The 16797-nt window shown below is 39.7% G+C and overlaps 2 protein-coding genes across 3 annotated transcripts; one reads left to right on the forward strand and one right to left on the reverse strand.

Annotated features, from left to right (window-relative positions):
- Positions 1-184: 184 nt before the first annotated feature.
- Positions 185-5998, reverse strand: LOC111794928 (serine/threonine-protein kinase Nek5). Of its 2 annotated transcripts, XM_023677125.2 has the most exons (14): positions 5566-5998; positions 5428-5494; positions 5288-5353; positions 5170-5216; positions 4707-4752; positions 4511-4591; positions 4387-4429; positions 4232-4281; positions 4065-4146; positions 3943-3992; positions 3765-3838; positions 2754-2805; positions 2014-2664; positions 185-1334 (listed from the first exon to the last, which is right to left on the reverse strand). In XM_023677125.2, exons 1-14 carry the CDS (start codon positions 5661-5663, stop codon positions 387-389), a joined length of 2355 nt encoding a protein of 784 aa, XP_023532893.2. In that variant the 5' UTR covers positions 5664-5998; the 3' UTR covers positions 185-386. The 2 variants fall into 2 exon arrangements, with proteins under 2 accessions (XP_023532893.2, XP_023532894.2); XM_023677126.2 differs by lacking the exons at positions 5428-5494; positions 5566-5998 and having other exon boundaries at positions 4707-4774; positions 5288-5359.
- A 6021-nt stretch (positions 5999-12019) lies between these two features.
- LOC111795786 (BEL1-like homeodomain protein 1) lies at positions 12020-16377 on the forward strand. The gene is made up of 4 exons (XM_023678369.2): positions 12020-13150; positions 13998-14371; positions 14456-14516; positions 15617-16377. The coding sequence occupies exons 1-4, from the start codon at positions 12347-12349 to the stop codon at positions 16235-16237; spliced, it is 1860 nt and encodes a 619-aa protein (XP_023534137.1). The 5' UTR covers positions 12020-12346; the 3' UTR covers positions 16238-16377.
- Positions 16378-16797: the final 420 nt, after the last annotated feature.

A 16797-nucleotide genomic window follows, 5' to 3' on the forward strand; every position in this document is an offset into this window, starting at 1 on the left:
CCAACCCTACTGTCGAGTGGAAACTACGAGATCAAGGATGCCTTCGATATCCAGGAGTCGCGGACCGACCATAGAACCCTGTTGAACAAGTGGAACACATTAGCTGTCCGCTATCTAATTGGACAGTAAAGGTCGAAGAAGGGCAATCACTCATTCTTAAAACCAGCATTCTTAACATCAAAGAGGCGAGCGAAAAATGGGGAGAAAGCTCTCCGGTTCTCCTGAATCCTCCGAAACTACAAGATTCCTTAGTTAGAATGGGATTCCAACTCGGTATCGAGTTGCATTATCTTAGATGAATTGCACTTTTGTTAATCTGTACTGTCACTATGTACAATATGAGATGACACTGTTCTATAATACAAATAGCACTCCCATCTGCATATTCATGAACTTCTGGCATTGTCTTCCATCTTCATTCCTTTCAGACTCTTTGCTAGCCAGATCGCTGTCTCTCTTGGAGAAACCTTGTCTTTTCCAAAAGGCTTCAAGACAACTCCTAGCTCCTCCAATCTGTTGTGTTGCAGCAGCTCTGCAGATAATTCTAGCAGCTCTTCAAGTGCCTCAGCCCTCTGCCTAAAAGATTTCACATCCAAAGTTTCTCTTGCTGCCACTTCCTCTTCAACAGGCTTTGTATGCTCAGAAGAATCTGAGTTCTTTGTTGGTGCTGTCGGAGGGCTTCCTCCGTCCATTTCTTTGTAGCTCGAGCGATCCTCCAAGTTTTCTGTCGCTGCCTGCTCGCTTCCGACTCGGAAACTACTATGCCGTATTACGTGTATGACATCGTCAAACGCTGCAGGAAGATGGCTACTGGCTAGCTTTTCGGACGAGGGGTTGTTCAAACTGGTTACTTTATCGGACAGCGGTTTGTCATCAATTCCAGGGTTTCCCTTCTCATACTGCAAAGAAGATGAGCAGCTAGGTGGATGTGTTTCTTCAAGTTCATCATGTTCAATACTTTGATGGTCTAAAACTAGCTCAGGTATATCAGTAAATGGAGTTGCTGCATCGTCACAAATTTCAAATCCTTGAATTGACACTGAAGATGAAACAGAATTGCTACTATCTGTTTGCATTCCTTTAGAAAAAGGTTCTGAAGTGGTGTGTTGTGTCTCCTTTTGATGAATTCTTTCTGTGGAACTTACTGCATCTGGAACGTTGAGCTCGGCTTGCCTCGTTCTTGCTGGAAATGTCGGTCGTCGAAGCACGGTAGGAGGGGTTCTTTGCCTCGACTTTGAAGAAAGTCCATCATCCACTGGTTTTACAGGATGGAAAAGAGGGGGATAATTATCATATCTCGGTTTAGTCTTCGACGTGGGATCGACCACTGGTAGCTATAACAACAAAAAAAAACGAATATTAATGACTAAAACTATAGATAATAAACCCAGATAAACGAACGTTATGTAACGGCCCAAGGCCTCAGCTAGTCTTCTTTGGACTTTCCCTTTCAGGCTTAGATTTTAAAATGCGTCCACTAGGGAAAGGTTTCTACACCCTTATAAGGAATGCTTCGTTCACCTCTCCAACCGATGTGGGATCTCACAATCCACCCCCCTTACGGACCCAGCGTCCTCACTGGCACACCGTCCAGTGTCTGGCTCTAATACCAGTTGTAACAGCCAAAGGCCAGCCACCGCTAGCAAATACTGTCCTCCTTGCGCTTTCCCTTTCAAGCTCACCCTCAACGTTTTAAAACGTATCCACTAAGGAGAGGTTTCTACATCCTTATAAGGAATGCTTCTCACCTCTCCAACCGATGTGCGATCTCACAATCCACCCCCATAGGGACCCAACGTCCTTGCTGGCACACCACTGGGTGTCTGACTCTGGTACCATTTATAACGGCCCATGGCCACCACTAGCAGATATTGTCCTCTTTGGGTTTTCCCTATTGGGCTTCTCCTCAAGGTTTTAAAACGCGTCCACTCGGGAGAGGTTTCCACACTCTTGTAAAGAATACTCCGTTCTCCTCTCCAACCGATGTGGGATCTCACACATTAGTTGTTCTACCTGATGCTTTGGAGTAGCTACAGCCTGGATTCTTCTTGAGGATTCAATATTTGCCTTTGCAGGCACGGTTGTAGGTGTATCTGCATTAGACTTGGAACCAGGCACTGCCACTGGAGGTTTGATGACTTTAGGTGGCACTTCAGCATGTGCTTTCTGGTTCGATGCAACTCCAGACTTTACACAGTTACCTCGAACTGGCGAATAATTTTCTCGAGCTTTTCCTTCTTTTAAAGCTAGCATTATATTTCTTATAGTCTTTGGTCGTCTTGATTCGGTATTAGATTGATGGTCTGCTTGAGCGGGTTTGGAATGCATCGGATCATTCACTTTGAGAGAGCACGTATTATGAGTTTGTTCTTCTTCACTAGGAACGAGGAGCTCGGGTCCATCGTGATCATCAACAGACGCCATATCATTATCAGTGACTTTATCATCACAGTTCGATGCCATGGCAGGAGCATTTTTATCACTTGAAATCAAACTGTCTCTATCACTGTTTGAACTGTTGCTATTTTGACTCTCTGCCATACTCCTCCGAGAATCACGAGTTGGTCTACGCTTATCGGGTGAAAAATCGACAGTAGGAGCGATGGAAGGACGATATTGTTCAACATAAGGTTGCAAATACGGGTGCTTTAGAAGCTCAGAAGCCTGAACAATTGAGTAAAATAGAAAACATCAGATCCTACCGGTAGAAAATCTTTAGTGTTGGCAAAATGTTAATAAGGAGAAAAGCTAACATTTGGTCTATGCTCTGGGTTCTTTCGTAGCATGCCCTTAATAAGTGTTTTTCTGCATGTAGAGAGCAAGGGTGTCAGCATTTGCACAATGAATCAAGAACAAAAATGTGTTTGCTAGCCATTGTGCAGTTTACGTCATAATTTGTAATAGCCCGAGCCCACCGCTAATAGATATTATCCACTTTAGCTTATTACGTATCGTCGTCAGTCTCATGGTTTTAAAACGCGTCTGCTAGGGAGAGGTTTTCACAGCCTTATAAGAAATGTCTCATTCCCATCTCTAACCAACGTGGAATCTCACAATCCACCCCCCTTGGGGGCCCAACGTCCTCGCTAGTATACTACTCGGTGTCTGGTTCTGATACCATTTGTAACATCCCAAACCCACCACTAGTGGATATTGTCCTCTGGGCTTTCCCTTTCGGGCTTCCCTTCAAGGTTTTTAAAACGCGTCTACTAGGGAAAGGTTTCCACACCCTTATAAGGAATGCTTCATTCTCATCTCCAACCGATATGTGTATCAGAGCCAGACGTCGGGCACTGGGCCAGCGAGGACGTTGGGCCACCAAGGGAGGTGGATTGTGAGATCTCACATCGGTTGGAGAGGAGAACAAAACATTCCTTATAAGGGTGTAGAAACTTCTTCCTAACAGACGCATTTTAAAACTGTTAGGTTGATGGCGATACGTAACGGGCCAAAACGAACTATATCTACCACGGTGGGCTTGAGCTGTTACAAATGGTATTAGAGCCAGACACCGAGCGGTGTGCCAGCGAGGACGCTAGACACCCAAGGGGATGGATTGTGAGATCCCACATCGGTTGGCGATGAGAACGAAACAATTCTTATAAGGGTGTAGAAGTTTCTCCCTAATAGACGCGTTTTAAAAAATCTTGAAGAAAAGCCCGAAAGAGAAAGCCTAAAGAGGACAGTATCTGCTAGCGGTGGGTTTGAGATGTTACATAATCAAACCCCGAAAGCAATAAACGTAATGAAAAGCTTAGACTTACAAGGACGGTGAATAGCAGGAGGGCAAGGGACCAATGGATGAACGATTAATCTTGCTAATGAGTCCTGCCATGTCCTGAAAACAATGATCCGTGCCAAATCAATTCAAAGATCAATGTAGTCTAAGCATCATATGCAGAAAATGAGACATAAAAGCCAAGAACTTAAACTAAATCTTACAAAAGCTTTAAAAGCTGGGCGACGCGCAGCCATCTCATACATACAACAACCTGGCGAAAGAAGAACTTAGAGATGGAAAAACTAAAGCCAAAAGCATTGGAGTGTGTTTGCAGAATGCATACCAAGAGACCAAATATCAGATTTGAAGCCATAAGGGATATCAGCTAGAAGTTCAGGACACATATAATTGGGAGTTCCAACCACCTAAGCACAAATGCACAGAACACAACCATTATCTAACAAATTACAGAGCTTCAAAAAGCAATCAATTCGAGTATCTAGGCCATACCGACGAAGCCAAGTCGTCTGCTTTCAGTGTCTTGGCAAGTCCAAAATCCCCTGCATTAACGTCATGCCAAGAACAAAGAAAGTCACCAGGACAGCTCAAAAGTTCATCCTAAATATACTGTAATGAACACTAAAGACAGTTGTGGATCAACCCACCAAGACGAACATCTCGATCCTTGGTGAGAAAGATGTTGGAACACTGCCAAGAACGGTCGACTTTAGTCTTAAAATTAGCTAAAACTAATGCAAACGTTATACGATTCAACAGTCAAATGCATACTTTAAGGTCACGATGTAGAACGAAGTTCGAATGCAGGTACTCAACCGCCAATAAAAGCTGTGTAAACCACTTGCATAGTTTCTGTTCATCAATAAAAACACAAGCACCCAGCAACCCAGTTTAACTATCTTCATGTTCTATGATATCAAGAACTCAAATATGAAAAAAGAATGAAGAACAGCAGAAAGGAAAGCACCTCTTCAGGAAAGTGCATCCCATTTGACTTTTTCATTAGATCTGCCCTGTTATAGGAAAGTAAATTATCTATAAAATGATTCAATCTGCACTTTCTAGTTATGTAACAACCCAAGTCCACCGCTAGCAAATATTGTCCGTTTTGGCTCGTTATGTATCACCATCAGCCATCGCCGTTAGGGAGAGGCTTCCACACAATTATAAGCAATGCTTCGATTGCCTCTTCAACTGATGTGAGCCAGACACCGAGCGGTGTGCTAGCAAGGCGACTGAGCCCCCAAGAGGGTGGATTGTGAGATCCCACATCAATTGGATAAAGGAACGAACCATTTCTTCCTTACAACCGTGAGGCTAGCGGCAATACATAACAGGCCAAAGTGGACAATATCCGCTAGCGGTGGACTTGGGCTAGTACAAGTTATTAATCATTGATCGAGCAAATTTCCAAAGAAAAAGCAACTCACATATCTCCACCTTCACAGTATCCAGTCACAATACAAACGTAGCAGCCCTACATTTAGAAATTTAAGAACTATAAACAACCTTAGAGAAATGAATAAGATCGAAGAAATTAACACTAACCTTCTCAACCCAAGCTTCTTTAAACTCAACTATATAAGGATGTTGAACTCTGGCTATCAGCGCCATCTGCCATACATGAACTTGTTAATCAAACTGGAAAACGAAGCAATGAAGTTAGTATTAGAAAATGCTAATCAAACCTCTTGATGCGCAGATCTTCGACATCGCTCGGTCTGCCGCGCGAGCCTGATCTTCTTCAATACGTACCTAAAGATCGCAAGAACCAAATCAAACAACAGCGAACTAGAAATCAAAGAACAAGAAGAAGAGAAACGAACTTCTTCTTTTCGGATTTGTGATGAACAAGAATGGCGGCTCCAAAAGCCCCACGCCCGATCTGCTCCATTATCTCGTAATGATCCATACGAGATTCCATACCCTAAAATCTCCTCAACCCGAGTGATTAAATAAACCCAATTCGAGAATCAATCGAAAACCCCCAAGCGATTTCCAGATCTTGAACTGCTCCACTAAAAGGCTAAAGCTAAATCATCAAGTGAATGAAGCAATTACTGAGAGTCGGGGGAAATCAAAAGGCGATTCCCAAAAAGAGATCAAAATCATTCAGCGATTAAACATTCTGCTTGGGTTCTTACTTTCCCCGCCAAATGCGATTTCTGACTGATCAGTCCCTTCAAAAATTTTAATTATGAAATTATTTAAGAAAAATACAGAATCTGTTCTAGTTAACATTTCAAGCCAGCCAGCCAGCTAGCCAGCTTATTTTTTCCTTAATTTTCTAAAAAAGCTCAGTAAATAATTAAAAATCCTGAAAAAACCAAATAATTAAAATAAAAAAAAAAATAAAAAATAACACAGAGGAAAAAGGATGAATCTTTTGAAAATGGATGTACGTAACGGTCTCGGATAACGCATCTTCCTTTGCCGACACAATATTTGATTCCATTATTATCGGATAATGTCTTTACAAATATTTATTTTAACTAAAAATTAATTTTTATCTTTATATTTTATTTAAAATAAATTAATGATGTAACGTTAATAAATTTAACAATCTGGTTTAAATTAATTAATTACAACACATGTACGGATTTCAGCTTTGTGAAATTACCTTTTTACCCTTATATTTTATTTTAGTCTAGCCTCTTTTGGGCCCCCAGCCCAATAACCCGGTACAAATTAATTGGGCCCAATAGAAGGAAGGCCGGTTCGTGGGCTTCACCCAGGTTGTCGGCTAAAAACATTAAAACAAATATTAAATACATTAATCTCCTCGTCTATTATTAAAAATGCATCTACTTTATTTATTTCAAATCATTATCTTATGAATTTATTCTCGGTCGTATGAATTCCACTAATTTATTCTTTTATTACGAATCGTAAATCATTTCTAATCATATATTATCCGAACGCCCACAATTTTTTTTTAATTAATTTTAATTTTTCAGTCTCTCGAGTGTTTAGTTTTGACGGGGTACGGTAATTTTGGTGTTGGTAAAAAAAAGTAATTAACTTTATTAAGATTCTCAAATCATCTTTATTAAAGTGGATTTGTATGCTTATGATCGAGTCTTAAAACCTCTAATCAACGGGTTAAGCTGTCGATTTCTGATAAGGACAGTAATTAAGGGGGGGGGGGCTTTTAAGTTTAAGGAACCTCATCTTGCCACGTGGACGAATAGTCTCTTCACAAGATGTTGGTGGGCCACGTGTAAATTTCAATAATTTCTCTACAACCCCCCCCAACTTTATGATATTTACAAAGCTCCCCCCCCAAAGCAATAATTATATTTTCCACTCATGAGTCCAGAGTCGAGAACTTCAAATTGGTAGATTTTTAACCCCATTGGGGGTGGGACCCACAGCACGCGCCAACGACAACCTCGGTGGGACCCCACGCGCGAGGTAAAAATATATATATATATATATATATTATGTTGTGGTCCCCACTCACACGTTGCGGGGCCCGCCGATTTTACGCAAAAGTCCAACGCGAGTTCAAAAAAGTCGTACGGAGAGCCTTGCGTGAATGAGTCACGTGAGCATGTCCTGGGCCTACTTTTTTAGAAGCCCAATTAGGTCGCTTCTTATTTTCCTTTTTATTTAATATATTAAATTATATATAAAAAAAATAGGTCATCCTAAAAATAAAATGATTAAAAAAAATTTAAAAATTAAATATATATATATACCAACAAAGTGCACATTTCTTCGTTTTTTTGGTTCAGTTATAAGAACTTCATGATTAAGTGTGCTTGCTTGAAACGATTCCTGCTAGCTGACTTCCTAGGAGTTTTCACGACTTGTGTTGGTCAATAGAGATAATTTTTTTTATTAGAGATTAAGAGTAAGTAACGTGACCATATTATACAAGAATATTGAAACCATTAGATATTAAATCCAAATATCTCTGTGATATTTATAATAACTTAAATAAAAAGGAGGGCCCACATCCATTTAGTAGTCAAACATATATATATATCAACTGTTACTTTCACTTTTTACTTACAATAGTATGGTTAAAATTGTCAATAATGTAATGATTTATTTACTCACATGTTCGAATTTTTTAACACTATGCAGTTTATTTTACATCAATTTTGAATTAAAAAAAAAAGTTTTTTTTTTTTTTTTCTGCGAGTTAATAGTTATCTTATTCATTGAGTTATGTTTAAATAGATATAAAAATTAAAAAATATATATTTAATTTCATAGGTGAAAATTTGATAAAATTATTGAGTCTAATAATTAATATAACACTAAGGTTCGTTAAATAGACACACATAGGAGTAATCTCACGATGTATGGCACATAACAAACATATAAATGATTAAGTATGATGGTGTTTGTGGTCCTTAAGTTCCCGAGATGGTTGTTAATAGCAAGGGTTAAAGTTAGAGGTATTCAATAAATGTGATGACCTGAAAAACTAGATCACTCTCGTCTATACAGTTTGGGTTGGATTTAAATAATTGAAAATTTTATGAATTGGGTCTGTCCTCAACAACAATATCATTTATATGGTTCGGTATAACTCGTATTTGTGATTTGTTATTATCTAGAGTTAAAAGAGGAACGTGGAGAGTTTTGTAACCGTCCAAACTCACTACTAGCAGATATTGTCTCTCTGAGCTTTCTCTTCCGGGTTTCTCTCAAGAACATGTCTCACACCCTTGTAAAGAATGTTTTATTTCCCTCTTCAACTAATATGAGATCGCACAATCCACTCTTTTTCGAGACTCAACGTCCTCGCTGACACTTATTTTTCTCTCCAATCGATGTGTGATCTAAAAATAAAAGACGTAGAATAGGACATGATGATAAGTAGAAATTATTTGGGCACCACTTTTTGATGGCAAGTTTGAAGACTTTCCCATAAGCAAAACGACACTAAATTTCATACCCCAATGTTCTTTTTCTTTCTTTAGCTCTCCAAAATAGTGCCTATCATAACCATTTTCTTCTACTCATTTGGATCCTTCCTCTTCGATGCCATCACCAACGCCCGCCTATGGCATACCTCGACATCTCGACTTTTTTCGAGCGGAGTTTCACATTTAATATGGTTTTATGAGTTGACCCAACCACAAAAACTTATCATACACGCAATACGTCGATCCATCCATCAATCAATCATTTAAGTAGTTTCTAAAAACATCATACTCAAACATTATAAGATCCTACATCTGTTGTAGAGAAGAACAAAGCATTCTTTATAAGGGTATGAAAACCTCTCATAACATATGCATTTTAAAACTTCGAGAAGAAACCCAGAAAGAAAAACCCAAAAAAAGACAACAGTGGACTCAGGCTGTTACAAACATCCTTATAAGCCTAGGAAAACCTCTCCTAACATATTCATTTTAAAACTTCTAGGAGAAACCCAGAAAGAAAAACCCAACAAAAAAAAAAAAAGACAACAGTGGACTTGGGCGGTTACAAACATCCTTATAAGCCTAGGAAAACCTCTCCTAACATATTCATTTTAAAACTTCTAGGAGAAACCCAGAAAGAAAAACCCAACCCAAAAAAAGACAACAGTGGACTTTGGCTGTTACAAATATCCTTATAAGCGTATGTAAACCTCTCTTAACAGATGCATTTTAAAACTTCGAGGAGAAACTCACAAAGAAAAACCCAAAAATAGACAACAGTGGATTTGAGTTGTTACAAACATCCTTATAAGCCTACTGAAAACCTCTCCTAACAGATTCATTTTAAAACTTCGAGGAGAAACCCAGAAAGAAAAACCTAAAAAAAGACAACAGTGGACTTGGGCTGTTACAAACATACTCTTATCGGTCAATTCTCGAGTCAACTAATTCAGTACAAAATTACGAACAAAAGTCGAGGGGCCTCGAAATAGGGTATTGAGTGAGTGACATTAGTCTATTGTGGACCATTTTATGCATCATTGTCTTGGCCACTATCTACCAAAAGAAGCCTAGCTTCTACTTAATTCAATCAAAGGAGCCTACCAAAATGTGGTCCTTCTATTAATATACCATCTTCATCAACATTTTTCAATTTCCCACCATCTAAATTCAATTAATATTTATTTTTCTCAATTTATAATTCTTTTTCTTTTCAAAATTATATATATATATATATATATATATATATATATATATATATATATATAATTTTTACTAATTATTATTATTATTATCTTCGAAAACAAAAATAATAATAATAAATATAATATATTAATCTACCGATAATTCAAATTTCTAACATTTTAATTGAGCGGTTAGGTTAATTTTATTAAATATAATATGAAAAAAAAATATTAAAGTAATTATAAATACAAAATTATGAAAGATGATGGCTGTGAGATTTGGGCATATGATATGGAAATATAAACGGCATCAATTGGTCAGTCATCCCAAAATCAAACTCGGCGCGGTAATGTTATCAAGATGGTGTGTGTTCGAAGCTTCGGAACAGCCGTCAGAATATTCCGACCATAGTGTTGGGATGATCAGTGGTGTGAGTGACCTTAAAGCACAGAGGTTAAAATATTATTAATTAATATTAGCCGACCGACAAGATAATTAACTTTCAAATCAAGTCCTTTTCACTTAATCTAATTAAATATTAATAATAATAATACATGATTATTAAAGTTAATGCATACTTGTCATTCTTATAATACTGTTCATATTCATAACCCAATTAACATAAGGGTCTTGTCTTGTCACATCTTTTTAATTAACATAATTAATAATTAATGTATGCTTTTTGAACTACTGAAATTATTATAAATAATTAGTTGAAAGTTGAGATAACCCTACTTTAATTCCTGTTTAAAGTGTTCGGAAAGTTAACATTTTTTTTTACGGTAGTTATGTGTAAACTCTTACGTACACAAAGATCGAGGGTGATGACACGTAGTTGATGCAACACATCACATTCAATCAATCCTTGGTGGTCTCGTGGATTCAGCACAGTTTGAAAGGTTGATATGTTCGGGAATCTCTAGATCTATGCTTATTTTTCAACTCCCAGAAATATTCGTCGCTTACTACGTCTTTCCCAGGTGGGGTTTTTAGAATTAGCTCACCCTTGTAAGATCACGACCTTTTGTCCTAGCCAACGGGAACCCATTAGAGCTGTAGTGAAAACGAGCCTTCAAGGGATAATTGTCACTCTTTATGGACCCGATTCGATATGTTTAAGAATTTCAGTTGAATAGGTGCATAGATTTTGTTATGTTTCTCATTCATTCGACTCTTTCCCGAGCCTATTTGAGCGGAAATGAATGTTAGGGTAGGAAGGTAGTTGGGGTATGAGAAAAGGGTATTAGTAAGAGAGAGTGGGTGTCCTACATGAGAAGGGTCAGCAACTGTTTGGCGTGTGTCCAACCACACAATGAAATTAAAAGGGAAATGAATGAAAGAGATATGATAAAGTTGGTAAAGCGTAGAGGACCTCTTTCTTTTTTATCTCCATGATTAGGCCTTAGTGGACATTGACATTTCCTCGTTTCTCTCTCTCTCTCTTCTTCCTCTTTCTCGTTCTCCTCTCTAATCGATGTGGGACCTCCAATTCACTCGTCTTTAAGGCCTAGCGTCCTTGCATGCACACCGCTCATATCCACTTCCCGTCAGCACATTGCCTGATGTATGGTTCTGATACTATATACTGTTCTTTTTGGGTTTTTCCTTTCGAGTTTTGCATCAAGATTTTTAAAACGTGTTTATAAAGCATACTTCGCTCTCCCCCCCAACTGACGTGGGATTTCACAATCCACCTCCCTTCAGGACCCAGTGTCCTTACTTGCACACTACTCATTTCCCTGGCACATCGCCCAGTGTCTAACTCTGATACCATTTGTAATAACCTAAGCCCACCACAATCCACCTCCCTTCAAAGCCCAGTGTCCTTACTTGCGCATATCACCCAGTGTCTAACTCTGATACCATTTGTAATAGCCCAAGCCCACCACAATCCACCTCCCTTCAGCCCAGTGTCTAACTCTGATACCATTTGTAATAGCCCAAGCCCATCACAATCCACCTCCCTTTAGGGCCCAGTGTTCTTACTTGCACACTACTCATGTCGCTGGCACATCGTCCAGACTCTGATACACAACAGAAAGTACTCCATGTATCTGATACAGTCTCTTCTGATATGGCTTTAAAAAACTAACATACAAAAATTGGAGAGAAAAGAAGATTGAGTTTCTGACAAGAGTGTTAATGGGTAGCTTTCTTTATCCCTTCTCTCTCTATATCCTTTCTCTTTCTATATATATATATATATATAATCAAATTACTTTACACGACATGTTCTTCTTCTCTCTCTCTCTCTTGTTCTTCATCTCAAAAACTTGCTTTTTAAACAATAATAGATCCGTTTCTTCTTCTTACACTCACATCTGCTTTATCCAATTCATGGGTTTTAATTAAGATGTTTTTGGGTTCATGATTTTGGTTTCAACTCATCCATGAAACCCAATTTGATTGTTCTTTAGTGTTCTTCTGTTTTTTTTTTTTTTTTTTTTTTTAAATAAAAATCTTTTTTTGGGCTTTTGTACGGAGGACTGACAAATTCTCTGTAATCGCCGCCGCCGCGCCGCCGTTGTTTTTGATTACGATGGCGACGTACTTTCACGGTGGTTCAGAAATCCAAGCGAGTTCTGACGGAATCCACACTCTTTACCTTATGAATCCCAATTATGTACCTTACTCTGACACCCATTCTCAAACGCCACCCAATATGTTATTTCTCAATCCATCTACCCACGCGCTTACTCCTTCCACTCTCCCTCACGCGCCGCCTTCCACTAACCACTTCGTTGGAATTCCCATCCCTGCAACCGACACTTCTCGTCCATCCTACCACGAGATCTCAGCCCTTCATTCTGTTCCAGCTCAGCGTCTTCACTACAATCTATGGACTCCTATGGACCAAATCTCCTCCGTGTCGGCCGCCACCGACTCCACCGATTTGAGCTTCCGCCGCCCCCGTACAAACCAGGGTTTGTCCTTGAGTCTCTCCTCCCAACAGTCGCTTTACCGGACGATGTCTGCGGATCAGGAGATTCAAGGAGGCAGAGGCGGTGGTGCTCCGGATATCTCGCCGACAAGTGGGGATGAAATTAGGGTGTCCGGTAATTCACCGGCGTCGGCGTCGGTGTCGGTGGTGTCGAGTGGGGTAACGGGGTCTAAGTACTTGAAAGCGGCGCAGGAACTTTTGGATGAAGTGGTTAACGTTGGCAAAGGAAATAAAACCGACAAAGGGGATAAGATGAAGATGAAGAAAGAATCAACGGCTGCGATTGCTGAACCTTCCGGCGGCGGCGCTGAAAGTACTTCCAAGCTTGTCACTGAGCTCAGTACTGCTCAAAGACAGGATCTTCAGATGAAGAAAGCTAAGCTTATTGGCATGCTCGATGAGGTATAAACAGATTCCTAATTTCAATATATTTTTTTTTCCATGATCTTTTAACTTAATCTGTTCGTGTTCATGAATCGTTATATTATGTTCGTTCTCATCTCCAATTGTGAGATTCCACGTCAATTAGAGAAGAGAACGAATCATTTCTTATAATTGTGTAGAAACTTCTCTCGAGTAGATACATTTTAAAAATTTTGAAACAAAACCCAAAAAGAAAAATTCAAATTGGGTTGTATCTATTAGGTGTGTGCTTTCTACACAGTAGATAGGTTTTAAAACTGGCTCGAAGAGAACAATATCGGCTAGCGGTGTGCTTTTTCAGCACGTTTTAAAGGTTGAGAGAAAACCCAAAAGGGAAAACTAAAGAGGACAATATCTAGTCGTGATGTGCTTCCTCCGCATGTTTTAAAGGTTGAGAGAAAACCCAAAAGGAAAAACTAAAAAAGAACAATATCGGCAAGCGGTGTGCTTTCTCAACAGCAGATGGGTCCTAAGAGAAAACCCAAAAGGGAAAATTCAAGGAGTATAATATCTGCTAGAGGTCTGCCTTCACCACAGCAGATGCGTTCTAAAACGTTAAGAGAAATTCTAAAAGAAGACAATATCAGCTAGCTCTGTGCTTGAACTGTTAGATCAATTCTTGTGACAGCGAAGATTCGAACTTCATAGGATTCGATATGCTACAAAATTAAAGTAACAAATTGATGATGAAAATAAACAGCTAAAAAGCAAGCTAGTGGCAACAAAATATCTTGTTTTTGGGCCCTTTTTCCAAACAGTAAAAATCCTTTGAAACATGTTCATATTTCATCCACTTAGTTGAATGACCATAATGTTCTTTGTGAAGGTGGAGCAAAAGTACAGACAATACCACCAGCAAATGCAAGCAGTGGCTTGTTCGTTCGAGCAGGCGGCCGGGTTGGGCTCGGCCAAGTGCTACGCCTCGCTCGCCTTACAAACCATTTCAAAGCAATTTCGGTGCCTAAAAGATGCAATATGTGCACAAGTTAAAGCCAGTGGCAAGAGCTTGGGGGAAGAGGATTGGTCCGGTGGCAAGATTGAAGGGTCCAGATTGAGATACGTGGACCATCATGTACGGCAGCAAAGAGCTTTGCAACAATTGGGAATGATTCAACATAACACTTGGAGACCTCAGAAAGGCTTGCCTGAACGAGCTGTTTCTGTTCTTCGTGCTTGGCTGTTTGAGCATTTCCTTCACCCGTAAGTTCGTGGATTACTTTTTGATTTTGGATTGAAGTGTGTTTTTGTTTTGAAAAGTTGAGATCTTTGTTGTGGGTTTTTTAGATATCCAAAGGATTCGGATAAAGTTATTCTCGCGAAACAAACGGGACTCACGAGGAGCCAAGTACGTATGTTTTCTACGTGTTTTTATTGTTTAGTTTGTGTTCATTGATTGTATACTCTTCGATTAAAGTTAGTGTGAGATGACATAGCGGTTGGGGAGAATAACTGAACATTCTATAACGGGGTGGAAATTTTGAGGGAAGTATGAAAGGTAAAACCAAAAAAAGGACAATATCTGTTATTGGGCCGTTACAAATGGTATCAAAGCCAAACACTGGGCGATGTGTCTACGAGAAGGCTAAGCTCGAAGGGGTGGAGTGGATTGGATTGGGGGTCCAACATTGGTGCTAGCATTGGGAACCAGTGCCACCGAAGACGCTGGGCCTCGAATGGGGTGAATTGTGAGATTCCACGTCGATTGGTATGCATTCTTTATAAGAGTGTGGAAACCTATCCTGAGTAGACGTTGTTTATAAGAATGGCGAAACCTCTCCTTACAAGACCACATGTGTTTGGAAACTACTCCCTAGCCTCTCCCTAGACATTTGGGTGTGCATATTTTTCCCTAGCATATGTCCTTAGCAGTCCCTACGAGACCACGTGAGTGTGGAAACCTCTCTCTAGCCTCTCCCTAGACATGTGGATATCTCTCCCTAACAGATGTCCCTAGCCGTCCCTATAAGACCACTGTGTGTGGAAACCTCTCCCTAGCAATCCCTACAAGATCACGTGTGTGGGAACCTCTCTCTAGCCTCTCCCTAGACATTTGGGTGTGGATATCTCTCCCTAGCAGTTCCTACAAGACCATTTGTGGGTAGACATCTGGGTGTGGATATCTCTCCCTAGCAGATGTTCCTAGCAGTCCTTACAAGACCACCTGTGCGTGGAAACCTCTCCCTAGACATCTTGGTGTGGATATCTCTCCCTAACATATGTCTCTAGCAATCCTACAAGACCACTTGTGTGTGGAAACCTCTCCCTAACCTCTCTCTAGACATCTGAGTGTGGATATCTCTCTCTAACAGATGCGTATTGAAAATCTTGAAGGAAAGCCCGAGATATAGGGAACACAATAGGTGAACTTGGGCCGTCATATACTCAAATTATTGCCTTGAATGTTCAAAAGATAGTGAAGTTAAAAGGTTTTGATATGATTGGCAGGTTTCAAATTGGTTTATAAACGCAAGAGTTCGTCTATGGAAGCCAATGGTTGAAGAAATGTACTCGGAAGAAATCAAAGAGCAAGAACAAAACAGTGACTCCCACGACATCAACAGACACAACAAAAACGAACCCAACAAACAAAACCACCAGATCATGAACGATTCTCTCACCGATCAAGTTCCCAATTCCTTACAAACCCATTCAGGCTTCAACCTCGTCCGACCATCCTCCGACATGCTCTCATGTCCCAAAAGACAAAGAACAACAAACAACCTCGAAACCCCGTCGACAAAACCTACGCTATCAAGAGACATAAACGACACAAAACATGTTCATGGAGGCGGGTTTGGTTCGTACCCGATTCATGAAATTGAGACAAGGTTCAATTCTGAGCTGTTGACGCCAAGATTTCATGCCAACGGCGTCTCGCTCACTCTTGGCCTTCCACAAACTTACCTCTCCGACCCAAACCTTCAGCTGGGGACAAGGGTTGATATCACCAATGGAGGATCTGACTTCTCCGACATCGATCCTGCCCCGGCCACCGCCTACGACGGCGTCGAAATTCAGACCACCAAACGATTTGCTGCCCAATTATTGCCTGATTTTGTCGCCTAAGCAGATTTAAGCGAACAAATATATATATGCATGCATGCATTATTTATACTTAATTGCTTACGTCATATTTATATGGAACTTAATTTTGTATTATGTATAAATCTTCACAAGATCAATAGCCATTTTGTTAATTAATTATACGTCTTGATCTTGTTTATAAATAAATAAATAAATAAATAAATAAACATCACGAAATCATAAGGGTTATCACTTTAGGTCTCGCATCCTCACTGGCACACTGCCCGGTGTCTGATTCTGATACCATTTGTAATGGCTCAATCCCACCGCTAGCAGATATTGTCTTTTTGGGCTTTCCTTCCAAGTTTTTAGAACTCAGAGATTTTCACACGTTTATAAAAGAATGCTTCGTTCTCCTCTCTAACCGATGTGGGATCTCACATTTTGTCACACATTGTAGTGTAAAACTATTGGTTTGTATTGTTTTATATTCCGTTCAATTGTGGCATTTGAAAACATTCAACGGTGTTCGGGTTTAGCTCGATGGGATTAGGGGGGGTGTTATGTTAATAATTAATGAATTAAAGGGATAATAATGTAAT

Source organism: Cucurbita pepo, chromosome 5 (genome assembly GCF_057944985.1).
Source record: "Cucurbita pepo subsp. pepo isolate OVF chromosome 5, ASM5794498v1, whole genome shotgun sequence".
In the NCBI taxonomy this organism is placed as follows: domain Eukaryota; kingdom Viridiplantae; phylum Streptophyta; class Magnoliopsida; order Cucurbitales; family Cucurbitaceae; genus Cucurbita; species Cucurbita pepo.